Genomic DNA, 14,363 nt, shown 5'->3' with positions numbered 1-14,363 from the left:
AGGTATTTGATTTAAAATTGTAGGACCCCTGTAGGTATCACCAATGTTTGGGGGGAGGTAAAATATTGAATTTGGCTTTTACTACTATAACCCATAGCAACACACTCACATTGATTACAATTTTGGACAGGTACCTAACATTACATTTAGAATGTAACCTACCCAACCCTGGTGGTAGGTTAGGAAAAGGGTTAGCTAAAATGCTACAGTTGTCAACAATCAACTCGTCGTGCAGCCCAATCTGCCACGCAAAACGGTCTTGAGTGGCAACAAATTGCCCAATTAGCTGATTCGCTTTCCATACACCCGCTCTGTTGATCCTCCCACTTTCAGACACACTCCATGTATGCAGTTACCCATGACTCAATCAGATTGAAGGAATATTCACTTGCGGGCGTTGTCGTAATTGGCCACGAACCAATCACACGTCTGCTTCAAGGCTGTGACAGAGGGAAAAACAACAAGGAGAATCAGCAATTGCGAACGTTAATAAAAAGATGGCCGAATACAGATACATTGTTTTAGCACAACAGTTTTTGAACTACGGTGTGCAACATGGTTCAATGTGCAAATAAAATAATGTTTTTAAAAAATCGTCCCAATCTATTTAGTTTTTTTCCCTAATTGCCGGCGTTGGAGAAGTAGGTACCTTGTTTGAAGGGGGTAAAGGTGAAGTTGGGGTGGTGCCGCAGCAGCTTGGCATTGCTGGCAGTCTTCTTGAACTGACCGTCCGATTTGGTAGTGTCATACTGGAGGTCATGAGTTAGGGAATCAAACACACACGGGTACCACTGCCACTACTACTGGCAGGTTGTGCGTGTGGATAGCGAGAGAATGAGTACAAGAGAGAGGGAGTGTGGTGTGTGTTAGCGCTGTAATCTGGCCATGCAGCCAGGTGAAAGGATACAGTCACTTGACCTTTGAATCCCAGCGCCTCGACGACGGCCTCGGCTGCCTCCTTGATGGACACCTCATCCTCCTCGCCAACTAAAATACAAAGCGAGAGAGGGAGACAACACTGAATCCTGAAAATATTTTTTTGCTTAATGTGTGTGTTTATGCGTGTGTGTGTGTGTGCGCGCACGCGCAAGGCTCACCAGACAGTATAATGGGGTCCACCTCATGGTACTCTCTCAGCACCCAGAGGAAGAGATGAGCCAGGTCCAATGAGTAGATGAACTGCCTTCTGGGAGTTCCTGAGCCCCACACCACCAACGGACTGCCCTCCTCTAACACACGGATGAGTGAAGACTTGTTAGAAGAAATATAATTTCCCGTGGGCAGATTCTGCATGTAGACAGAGAGAATCTACCAGGGATGTGTGAGATCCGAGCAGCATTAGTTCAGTTATTTTTAAAAGTTCTCACTGGTTAATTGGACGTATTAAGATTGGGCGAAGGTGGTGCTAAAACTGCTTTGCCTCGAGTGCTTCGTGCATGTGCCCACACGGATCAGAAAAGAGGTTCTTTGGCTAAGAGCTTCCTTTCGTGAGCGTGGAGACGTCGTTTTTGGCAGAACTATGAATTTCTAACACTATGAACACAGAGTTAATCCCGCAGCTGACCAAGTTCTGCGAATCTGGATTAACAGAGATTAGATGTAGGGGGGTATACTGTAAAGGTTTTATACATTTAATAAATGTTATACACATTCAGAGCTATACACCGAATTGCAGTATACAGACTCCAAAAAGAAAGCAGGCTACAGTTGGCTGGAGAATAAAGAAATAGATATCGTTATAGCTATTAGTGAGTGTTGTGTAGTTGTTATCTTACTCTGAGCAATGTAGGCTTTGTGTATGAGACCTGGTAGTACATGTCCATCCTCAATGTTGAAGTTATCATGAGGACCAAACACATTTGTTGGTATCACTGCTGTGTAGCACCGCCCATGCTTCTGGTGATACGCCCTGCAACACACACACACACACACACACATAACCCACTAATCCATGAACACACACACACAGAGCCATATACACTACATGGCCAAAAGTATTTGGACACCTGCCCATCCAAAATCATGGGCATTAAAATGAAGTTGGTCCCACTTTGCTCCCACAACAGTATCCACTCTTCTGGGAAGGATTTCCACTAGATGTTGGAACATTGCTGCAGGGACTTGCTTCCATTCAGCCACAAGAGCATTATTGAGGTCAGGCACTGATATTGGACGATTAGGCCTGGCTTGCAGTCGGTGTTCCAATTCATCCCAAAGGTGTTAGATGGGGTTGAGGTCAGGGCTCTGTGCCGGCCAGTCAAGTTCTTACACACCAATCTCCACAAACCATTTCTGTATGTACCTCGCTTTGTGAACGGGGGCATTGTCATGCTGAAACAGGAAACACAGAATCTTATAGAATGTCATTGTATGCTGTAGCGTTAAGATTTCCCTTCACTGAATTTAAGGGGCCTAGCCCGACACATGAAAAACAGCCCCAGACCATTATTCCTCCTCCACCAAGCTTTAAAGTTGGCACTATGCATTGGAGCAGGTAGCATTCTCCTGGCATCCGCCAAACCCAGATTCATCCGTCGGACTGCCAGATGGTGAAGCGGGATTCAACACTCCAGAGAAAACGTTTCCTCGACTCCAGAGTCCAATGGCAGCATGCTTAACACCACTCCAGTCAACGCTTGGCATTGCGCATGATGACGCTAGGCGCTTCAGCACTCGGCAGTCCCGTTCTGAGAGCTTGTGGCCTAGTGAAAACGTACAGGAGCAACAACTTGTCAGCCGCCATGAGGTAGTCATGGCGGCTGACAAGTTGTTGCTCCTGTACGTTTTCACTTCACAATAACAGCACTTACAGTTAACCGAGGTAGCTCTAGCAGGGAAGAAACTTGATGAACTGACTTGTTGGAAAGGTGGCATCCTATGAAAGCGCCATGTTGAAAAGGCACTGAGCTCTTCAGTACGGTGCATTCTACTGCCAACGTTTATGGAGAATGCAAGGCTGTGAGCACGATTTTCTACAATGAGTGTGGCTGAAATAGTCTAATTCAATTTGAATGGGGGGGTCCACATACTTTTGGCCATACTACGCACTTGGTTTGAGGAGTTTAACTCGGGATAACCGGTACCACTGAATTGGCTCACCTTTTAGCCAGGTACATTTCTATGGCAACGAATCCTTCAGAACTAACATTGATAAAATCAAAAAAAATCGTCATGAAGTAATAAGATGAAGACGGCACTTCATCAAGCCTAATTTCACACCATAGCCTGCTAAATTTGCAAGATAACTCTTGGATTGATGTTTCAGCATTATCCCAACGAAGAGTTCCGCGTTCGACGAGCCACGTGCGACATGCACACAGTTACATGCCTGCTAGCTTTAGCAGGACAAGCTATATCCATGGTCGTTGTACAGATGCAGCCAGAGCTGGAACACGAAGGTAACTGAAGCTGGCTAGCTTTAGAAAACCGTGAGTAGATCTAGCTTGAAATCGTAGTATACCCTTCTAGTCTCCCTTGTAATAAAGGTTAAAGACATGCTCCGGAACTTTGGCGACTACTAAGTATTTTTTTTAAACCTCCCGCTTTGGGCTGGATGTGTTAATGTGTAGTTTACACATGCATAATCTATGAGCAGAATTACTGTCTTACCTCAATTAGCCACGACATCCCTAGTTTGAAAGCGACTGTTTTCTGGAAGCTGAGCTGCGCCATTTCCCCCAATTTGTTTTACTGTGAGCCAGCTCCCTTGCAATTCGAGTTCCAGCCAATCAGCTTTAGCCCCTTGCCATTTGAGTGACAGCTAGGAAGATGCACACAGCAGAGCGAGATAAAAATCACAATGACGTGGTGCACATATCGGCACATATGTGGCATAGTACGCACATTTCGGGGACCACTTTTGTCTCGTGAGCGCTAGTTTCATAACTGGCTAAAAAGTACCTGAGAATCTCTTTAAATAAAACAAGAACACACCTATTGTGGACATCGATCATTCTCTTAGCATAGGAGTAGCCAAAGTTAGACTCGTGAGGAGGGCCGTTGTGGATCTGCAAGATAATAAGTAAGAGATAGTCAACTACCATCATGTCTACTACCATCATGTCTACAACACACACACACACACAAGCCGTTACCATGGTCTCGTCAATGGGGTAGGTGGTCTTGTCAGGGAAGATGCAGGTGGAGAGACAAGAGACCACCCTGACAGCGTCTACCTCGTGTGCTGCCTGAAGAACGTTGTCATTGATGTAGATATTGTTCCTCTGGAGAACATGGATGAATACATTGGTAAATAAACATGATCAAAATCACACATGGATGGATAACTTTGAGTCCCCATTGGCACCCTATTCACGATATACTGTAGTGTACTACTTCTGACCAGGGCCTATAGTTAGTGATTAGGGTGCCAATGGGGATGTGTCAACTTGCACACTCCCCATCATGGATTTTTAGACATAGGATTTGTAAAAGTTTCCACCTTTGTAAAAGTAATGTGAGAAAATTGTGCAAGTGCACACTTTGGGAACAGTGTGGAGAATCGGGATGCAGCCCGTTTCATCACAACTCCTGAACCACTTACCCAGAAGTCTAGGTTGGCCCTCATGTTCTTGAAGAGCCCTCCCACCATGGCTGCCAGGTGGATGATGTGGGTGGGCTGGTGCTTCTGAAACACTGCCCGTGTCTCACCCATGTCCCTGAGGGAGCACACACAAGTTATCTTGACTTTTCAAAGGCACAGGAACTCAGAGGCTGGGCTACAAAGCCACCCAGAGCAAGGACTGAGGCAGGCGAGGGAATGTTGGGTCAGGTGTGTGTGTGTGTGTGTGTGTGTGTGTAGCTCTCACATGAGGTTTGCGTCCTTAGAGGAGAGGAAGATCCACTCCTCTCCCTCCCGCGCTCCTCCCTCTTCTTTGACCACATGTTCTATGGCCCTGCCCACCAGACCAGTCCCCCCAGTCACCAACACCCGCATAGGACCATTTTGATCCACTGTACGATCTCCCATCTGCGCACGCACACACAGAGAGAGAAATGGGGGGAGGGGAGCGGGAAAGAGAAACAGTGAATTGCTTACAATCTGTAGATCAGTGAAGTTCAAGATAACCTACAGTTGAAGTCGGAAGTTTACATACACCTTGGCCGTGTACATACACCTTAAACTCAGTTCCACAATTCCTGACATTTAATCCTAGTAAAAATTCCCTGTTTTAGGTCAGTTAGGATTACCACTTTATTTTAAGAATGTGAAATGTCAGAATAATAGTAGAGAGAAGGATTTATTTCATCACATTCCCAGTGGGTCAGACGTTTACATACTCTCAATTAGTATTTGGTAGCATTGCCTTTAAATTGTTTAACTTGGGTCGAACGTTTCGGGTAGCCTTCCATAAGCTTCCCACAATAAGTTGGGTGAATTTTGGCCCATTCCTCCTGACAGAGCTGGTGTAACGGAGTCAGGTTTGTAGGCCTCCTCGCTCGCACAGGCTTTTTCAGTTCTGCCCACAAATTTTCTACAGGATTGAGGTCAGGGCTTTCTGATGGCCTCTCCAATATCTTGACTTTGTTGTCCTTAAGCCATTTTGCCACAACTTTGGAAGTATGCTTGGGGTCATTGTCCATTTGGAAGACCCTAGCTTTAACTTCCTGACTGATGTCTTGAGATGTTGCTTCAATATATCCACATAATTTCCCTCCCTCATGATGCCATCTATTTTGTGAAGTGCACTAGTCCCTCCTGCAGCAGCGCACCCCCACAACATGATGCTGCCACCCCCGTGCTTCACGGTTGGGATGGTGTTTTGGCTTGCGAGCATCCCCCTTTTTCCTCCAAACATAACGGTGGTCATTATGGCCAAGCAGTTATTTTTGTTTCATCAGACCAGAGGACATTTCTCCAAAGAGCACGATCTTTGTCCCCATGTGCAGTTGCAAACTGTAGTCTGGCTTCTTTATGGTGTTTCTGGAGCAGTGGCTTCTTCCTTGCTGAGTGGCCTTTCAGGTTATGTCGATATAGGACTCATTTTACTGTGGATATAGATACTTTTGTACGTGTTTCCTCCAGCATCTTCACAAGGTCCATTGCTGTTGTTCTGGGATTAATTTGCACTTTTTGCACCAAAGTACGTTCATCTCTAGGAGACAGAACGCGTCTCCTTCCTAAGCGGTATGACGCCTGCGTGGTCCCATGGTGTTTATACTTGCGTACTATTGTTTGTACAGATGAACGTGTGTGTATGTCTACATTTTTTTTTCTGAGGTCTTGGCTGATTTCTTTTGATTTTCCCATGATGTCAAGTAAAGAGGCACAGAATTTGAAGGTAGGCCTTGAAATACAGCCACAGGTACACCTCCAGTTGACTCAAATGTCATTAATTTAGAAGCTTCTGATAGGCTAATTGACATAATTTCCTGTAATTTTCCAAGCTGTTTGAAGGCACAGTCAACTTAGTGTACAGTCGTGGCCAAAAGTTTCGAGAATTAAACAAATATTAATTTTCAAAGTCTTCTGCCTCAGTTTGTATGATGGCAATTTGCATATACTCCAGAATGTTGTGAAGAGTGATCAGATGAATTGCAATTAATTGCAAAGTCCCTCTTTGCCATGCAAATGAAGAAGGCTTCAGGGCGCCCAAGAAAGCCCAGCAAGCGCCAGGACCATCTCCTAAAGTTGATTCAGCTGCGGGATTGGGGCACCACCAGTACAGAGCTTGCTCAGGAATGGCAGCAGGCAGGTGTAAGTGCATCTGCACGCACAGTGAGGTGAAGACTTGGAGGATGGCCTGGTGTCAAGAAGGGCAGCAAAGAAGCCACTTCTCTCCATGAAAAACATCAGGGACAGACTGATATTCTACAAAAGGTACAGGGATTGGACTGCTGGGGAATGGGTTAAAGTCATTTTCTCTGATGAATCCCCTTTCCGATTGTTTGGGGCATCCGGAAAAAAAGCTTGTCCGGAGAAAACAAGGTGAGCGCTACCATCAGTCCTGTGTCATGCCAACAGTAAAGCATCCTGAGACCATTCATGTGTGGGGTTGCTTCTCAGCCAAGGGAGTGGGCTCACTCACAATTTTGCCTAAGAATACAGCCATGAATAAAGAATGGTTTCAACACATCCTCAGAGCAATTTCTCCCAACCATCCAGGAACAGGTTGGTGACGAACAATGCCTTTTCCAGCATGATGGAGCACCTTGCCATAAGGCAAAAGTGATAACGAAGTGGCTCAGGGAACAAAACATCAATATTTTGGGACCATGGCCAGGAAACTCCCCAGACCTTAATCCCATTGAGAACTTGGTCAATCCTCAAGAGGCGGGTGGTCAAACAAAAATTGACAGCATGCCAGGGCGGATTGCAGGTCTTGAAAAACACTGCAAATATTGACTCTGCATCACCTTCATGTAATTGTCAATAAAAGCCTTTGACACTTATGAAATGCTTGTAATTATACTTCAGTATTCCATAGTAACATCTGACAAAAATATCTAAAGACACTGAAGCAGAAAACTTTGTGGAGATTAATATTCTCAAAACTTTTGGCCACGACTATGTAAACTTCTGACCCCACTGGAATTGTGATATAGTGAATTATAAGTGAAATAATCTGTCTGTAAACAATTGTTGGAAAAATGACTTGTGTCATGCACAAAATACATGTCCTAACCGACTTGCCAAAACTATAGTTTGTTAACAAGAAATGTGTGGAAAGGTTGAAAAAACGAGTTAATGACTCCAACCTAAGTGTATGTAAACTACTGACTTCAACTGTACTTTGGAAGAAGGCTACAAAGTTACTTCATACAAATGGCAGGGAAATGACTTATCCCAAATTGATTGATGAATTTAGTGAAATAGGAATCAAGAATCAATTAAACAAGAGTCACTAAAAGACTAATCTCCTCCAACAGCCGGCTCATTCTTTCTGTCAAGCCTGGGGACGAGGTCACACACAGTATAGAAAAAAAACATGAACTCAAGGTGCAATATAATCTAGTTTGTCCAAGGGTGGGTGTGTGATACATACGCCTACACTTACAGGTTCCGGGACACGTAGCGAGACGCAATGATGCATTGTCCCAGCATTTTGAAATGACAGATTAAATTCCTTTTGTAACCAAGAAAGAATCAAAGAGGGAGTGGACCAAACTCGTTAGTCTGTTTTTCTACTAGCCTGAGTGCCAGTCTGTTTGTGCTATCACAACTCCCTGTCACTCATTGTCATGTTTGGCTTGATTGCAATAGAATACACAACAGTATTTATATAGATCTGGGTAGATTTGAACTAGGTTGAATATAGGGTATTGACCTAGGCTTTTTACAGGATGAGGTAGAGGATGTAACGTCAAGGATGACATTTCAAGAGCAAACAAACCACAAATGTAAAATTATATCTGATAAGATTTAGCCTAAGTGGAAAGTACACCATGTCCTTTTTATCTTGTCTCTAGATCCCAGTTCCTATTCTTGTTGTAATGAAGGAAAGAGGAAGCAGACAACACTTGACAATGGGTTTTCTGTTTCTCAATGGTTGTTGGATTGGACTTTCCCAAAGAAAAGAACTAATGGGGCTTTACGACTGTGCCTCAAAATTGTATACATGTACATTTCAAATGAAATATTTTCCAAAATCAACAGCTAGCCTAATATACATTTGATGTATACTGTAAACACAGCATTCAACAATTTCAAAATACTTTGAGTTACAGTTCATAAGGATATCATTCAATAGAATGAAATAAATTAGGCCCTAATCTATGGATTTCACGGCTGGGAATACAGATATGCATCTGTTGGTCACATATACAGTACCTTAATAAAATAAAAGTAGGGGTGTGGATGAGGAAACCAGTCTATCTTGTGTGACCACTATTTGCCACATCATGCTGTTGATTATGGCCTTTGGGATGTTGTCCCACTCTTCTTCAATGGCTATGAGAAATTGCTGAATATTGGCGGGAACTGTAACACGCGTCGATCCAGAGCATCCCAACATGCTCAACGGGTGACATTTCTGGTGAGTATGCAGTTCAGCTTCCAGGAATTGTGGACAGATTATTGCGACATGGGGCCGTACATTATCATGCTGAAACATGAGGTGATGGCGGCAGATGAATGGCACGACAATGGGCCTCAGGATCTCGTCACGGTATCTCTGTGCATTCAAATTGCCATCGATAAAATGCAATTGTGTTTTTTGTCCGTAGCTTATGCCTGCCCATACCATAACCGCACCGCAACCATGCGGAACTCTGTTCACAACGTTGACATCAGCAAACCACTCGCCTACACAACTCCATACTAGGGCTTGGCGGTATACCGTATTTTATACCGTATTTTACGGTATACCGGTATTGAGGCATGGACCGGTTTGAGTTTTTAACTTTACCTTCTATAACTGTACTTGAATGTTTATTTTTTTATATTTTTAAATGCGATACAACGTGTATAACGGCAATTTTCTAAATAGTTCACTCCACTACTGGAGTGCCCTCTCCATGCAGATTTCCACACAGGTCTAGCCCCGCCCTCTGTCACTCAAGGAGCGCATCTGCTGTTGCTGGACCACGAGACACTTGCTTTCAGTCGGTCAATGCAGCACAAGCAACAACGTTGATGACGATGCACTTTTCAGTTGGCTCCTTAATAGAGAAACCCCCTACAGTCAATTAGACAACGATGAATTCTACCAATCTCTTACAGTCAACCCTACAGAGTACCTAAAAACTGAATTGAAAGGGCTCCACAGAAAGGAAAATGAAGATACATTTGAACTCATTGTCTGAAATGTAGCCGATGGCAGCCCACATATGGCTTCATTTTTATCTTCTTCCAAAATTCCACAAGAATGTTGAAAACCCCCCCAGGCAGACCAGTCATTAGTGGTAATAAAAGTCTGAAGTACATTGATTACTTTACTATTAAGCCTTTTCACTCCCAGTCCATCTTCAAGATACCACAGATGTATTGAACAAAATTAAGGAATTGAACAATATAGGTACAGCTTCCTTTTTAGTCGCCATGGATGTTGAGTCTCTATACACCACCATTGGACATGAACAAGGATTGGCAGCTATGCACCATTTCTTGAGTACCCGGCCTGAGACAGATGCCTCCCGCAGAATTCATTGTCTCACTGACTCAACGGACTCTCAATAATAACATCTTTGTCTTTCAGGACCATATTTTTTAAACAAGTCAAAGGACGTGCCATGGGAGCTTGCTACAGCCTTTTCTACGCTGGTTTGTACGTAGGTAAATTGGAAAATGACTATGTATCCTTCAAAAAAAAAACACACAAAAAAAACAGTTATTTGACCGGATTATAAGGTGGGGACGCTATATTGATGATGTTTGCCTGTTCTGGTATGGCTCAGGATAACTTATTTCCTTTCACCAATACCTTAACAGCATTAACCATATCAAACTAACTATGGAGTACAGCAAGGATAATCTTTTTTTGGACCTTGACATCAGTAAAAATTACCACGGTTGTTTGTACACATCAATCTTTAGGAAGCCTAAAGATGGGAATACCATTCTGAGGGCAGATATTTTCTTTTAGCCTTTTGGAGTGGAAGCTATTCCATATGGCCAATTCCACAGAGTCCGCGGTATTTGCGATCAGGAAACAGACTAGTGTCAAATCTGCTGAATTGCTTCTTGAAATCGTGGCTACAGAGCTCAGTTCCTGAAAGATGCAGGTATAAGGGCTGGACGACTTGACAGAGAGAACTTGTTGCGAAGGGGAGTGCCTCATGATGCACCAGAGAGTGTACTTTGTTACAAAATACAGCACTGAAGCAGAGAACATTAAAAATTATTTTAAAGAATTGGGGAATCATCCAAAGTGATACGCTACTACGTAAAGTGTTCCCAGAGCCACCAGTCAAAAGGTTTTAGAGATGTCCTACCCTAAAATACAAATTAGTCCACAGCTATCTTCCTGCTGACTCAAAAACTTGGCTAGACCACAAACCCAGGGGCTCTTTTAAATGACTCGCTCAATACGGAAGTGGTCAGATGACGTGGATGCTACACTACAGGACTGTTTTGCTACCAGACTGGAATATGTTCCGGGATTCATCCAATGGCATTGAGGAATACACCACCTCAGTCATCTGCTTCATCAATAAGTGATAAGTGAGTGTACGTACATATACCGAACCAGAAGCCATGGATTACAGGCAACATCCGCATCGAGCTAAAGGCTAGAGCTGCCGCTTTCAAGGAGCGGCAGCTAATCCGTACACTTATAAGAAATCCTGCTTTGCCCTCAGACGAATCATCAAACTATCATGGTCCAAACATACCAAGACAGTCGTGAAGAGGGCACGACAAAACCTTTTCCCCCTCAGGAGACAAAGGATTTGGCATGGGTCCCCAGATCCTCAAAAGGTTCTTCAGCTGCACCATCAAGAGCATCCTGACCGGTTGCATCACCGCCTGGTATGGCAACTGCTCAGCTTCTGACCGTAAGGCGCTACAGAGGGTAGTACGAACGGCCCAGTACATCACTGGGGCCAAGCTTCCTGCCATCCAGGACCTATATAATAGGCAGCGTCAGAGGAAAGCACATAAAATTGTCCGAGTTTTCTCTGCTACCGCACGGCAAGCGGTACCGGAGCGCCAAGTCTAGGACCAAAATGCTCCTCAACAGCTTCTACCCCCAAGTCATTAGACTGCTGAACAATTCATAAAAATCACCACCGGACAATTTACATTGCTACCCCCCCTCCTTGTACACTGCTGCTACTCGCTGTGTGTTACCTATGTATAGTCACTTCACCCCCACCTACATGTACAGATTACCTCAACTAACATGTACCCCTGCACACTGACTCTGTACCGGTGCCAACTGTATATAGCCTCATTATTGTTATTCTTATTGTGTTACTTTTTATTATTAATTTTTATTTTAGCCTACTTGGTAAATATTTTCTTCTTCTTGAACTGCAATGTTGGTTGAGGGCTTGTAAGTAAGCATTTCACAGTAAAGTCTACACTTGTTGTATTCGGCTCATGTGGCAAATAAAGTTTGCATTTCAAATCAATCAGTGCAACCATTTATTGCACAGAAAAAGTTTTTTGTTGACACAGCTTCTAAAATGGAGTATCAAGTCAAGCATTTAATCAACTGCAAAACCACACGTCATCTACAGATTGGAATGTCCATAGTGCAAGGTGCTCTACATTGGACGGACAAAGAGGCGCTTGTTCCAATCAAACCTGATTTGAAGAGGAAGTGGTTACATAATACAAAATGTAACTTTTGGGTGTCAGGGGAAATGTATGGAGTAAAAAGTACATTATTTTCTTTAGAAATGTAGAGAAGTAAAAGTTGTCCACAAATGCACATTTGTGGCCTGCTGGAGGTCATTTTGCAGGGCTCTGGCAGTGCTACTCCTTGCACAAAGGCGGAGGTAGCGGTCCTGCTGCTGGGTTGTTGCCCTCCTACGGCCTCCTCCACGTCTCCTGATGTACTGGCCTGTCTCCTGGTAGCGCCTCCATGCTCTGGACACTACGCTGACAGACACAGCAAACCTTCTTGCCACAGCTCGCATTGATGTGCCATCCTGGATGAGCTGCACTACCTGAGCCACTTGTGTGGGTTGTAGACTCCGTCTCATGCTACCACTAGAGTGAAAGCACCGCCAGCATTCAAAAGTGACCAAAACATCAGCCAGGAAGCATGGACCATAGAGGAACATCATGTTATAGTTAGCTAGCCTTTGCAATTTAAGAGAAAATGTTATCTAGCTATAACGTTTTCTGAGCGGGTTGAACTGAACCAATGTTACCGTCTTGTGTGTCAGCAAGAGAATGCTTAGCTAGCTAGTCACGAACAGCTTTCGAAGGAAAAGCAATCAAATGTGAATTTTACATAGCAACCTTTGTAATCGAAACTACAATTATTACTGCTAGCTAGCTACAGTTACATAAAACGTGTTTTACTTACCAGTTACTCCAGAGCTTGATTCTTTTTCTAGCTATGAAGTTAGATGCTTCTATTAAATGGGATTGTGATTCTGAACAGTCAACCCTCCACCAGTCTCAAGGGAGGACGTGGTTCTTCTTCTTCGATGAGGTTTAAGGGATGTTGGCATCTGTTAGATGTTGTATTACCGCCACCTACTAGACTGGAGTACAACTCTCTTATACTTTGCTTGAATAAATAAATAAACAAATTTGCGCGATCGGTTTTCTATCGCTCATTTGCACGTCACGTCAATGATGTCATGTCACGGTGTGGGACTGTGGGTGAATTAACCTTGTCGGAGTGGCGCCCTGATTCTAGTTTGTGAGCCAGGCAGGCTACTTACTACCTGGGGTGGTCTCCCACTCAGAAGTACGAGATTGAGAGGGGGGTGGGGGTAGGTTGATCTCAGGTCTCCCCACTGGAAGCTCGAGGTTGGGGGAGCGGGGGAATCTTTCAAATAGCGCACCTCTAACTTTGTACAGTACTAATGCAATTAGTAAAATCACTAACACTACGAAATGCTACCAAATAAACAACAATTAATTCATAATACTGTGAATATATAGTTTCACAGACATATTGTTGCATTTTTTCTGGTATTTGCGAAATCGTTAAGAATAATATAAAACCAGTCTGCACACCACCAAGGTGAATTGGTTTAGTCTTGACTCTTGGTTGACAGTGTTGGGGGATGCGTAATGTATTGATGCTCGAGTGCAAATTCAACACAAAGTACCAGGAAAAGGTCTAAGCCATCAGGTTCCCAGTTTAGGAAAAAGAGGAAAGAAGAAGAGGAGAAATGAGCAAAAGATAAAGGTACGCAGCTATGTTATCTCTTTATGAGTATAATATTATGCATTTAATGAAATAGGCTAGTATAACACTTATGTTTGTTAGCCTATGTTGCTATTTTGCTTGATATGCTATTACACATCGGGTGAAAATATACCGTTTTCTGTCCGACTAGCTTACATAACATTGGATATAATTTAACACAGTTTCATCATGATAATGTGTGTAGCCTGCAGGTCCTGAGCTCAGTAAGGAGAATTTCCAATGCTGTAGGCTAACTTTAAAGACGTCTATATTATGCTGATATTTTGTATATTTTGTGATATATTGAGTCTTTTGGGATGTCTTATGCCTAAAATTAGCCAAGGTGGCTGTATGGTTAATTTGGTTCCTATTCTGAAAGTTTGATAAATTGTGCATAATGACATGAATATTTAATTGTGCAACAAATGTATTTAGAGTTTCAGACACATATACTGTATTTCAATGCAAATTCAGGGGCACTTCTGAAATGTTTTGGAGCACCCTCTGGCACTGGCCAGGATGAGGAGCCGTCCACCTCCTCAGCCACACAGGCCTCTTCAGAAATGATCTCGGGGCCTCAGGAAGAGGAGCCATCCACCTCCTCAGCCA

General features: G+C 43.5%; 1 protein-coding gene across 2 annotated transcripts; it reads right to left on the bottom strand.

Annotated features, from left to right (window-relative positions):
- Positions 1-184: 184 nt before the first annotated feature.
- Positions 185-13,008, bottom strand: gfus.1 (GDP-L-fucose synthase, tandem duplicate 1). Of its 2 annotated transcripts, XM_023997957.2 has the most exons (10): positions 12,918-13,008; positions 4,809-4,969; positions 4,544-4,658; positions 4,095-4,223; positions 3,934-4,007; positions 1,776-1,909; positions 1,098-1,229; positions 908-987; positions 650-749; positions 185-440 (listed from the first exon to the last, which is right to left on the bottom strand). In XM_023997957.2, exons 2-10 carry the CDS (start codon positions 4,967-4,969, stop codon positions 385-387), a joined length of 981 nt encoding a protein of 326 aa, XP_023853725.1. In that variant the 5' UTR covers positions 12,918-13,008; the 3' UTR covers positions 185-384. The 2 variants fall into 2 exon arrangements, with proteins under 2 accessions (XP_023853725.1, XP_070302317.1); XM_070446216.1 differs by lacking the exon at positions 4,095-4,223.
- Between the last annotated feature and the right edge of the window lie 1,355 nt (positions 13,009-14,363).

This window comes from Salvelinus sp. IW2-2015, linkage group LG13 (assembly GCF_002910315.2).
Source record: "Salvelinus sp. IW2-2015 linkage group LG13, ASM291031v2, whole genome shotgun sequence".
In the NCBI taxonomy this organism is placed as follows: domain Eukaryota; kingdom Metazoa; phylum Chordata; class Actinopteri; order Salmoniformes; family Salmonidae; genus Salvelinus; species Salvelinus sp. IW2-2015.
The sequence above is the reverse complement of the archived record's forward strand: the minus strand, read 5'-3'. Positions and strand labels throughout refer to the sequence as shown.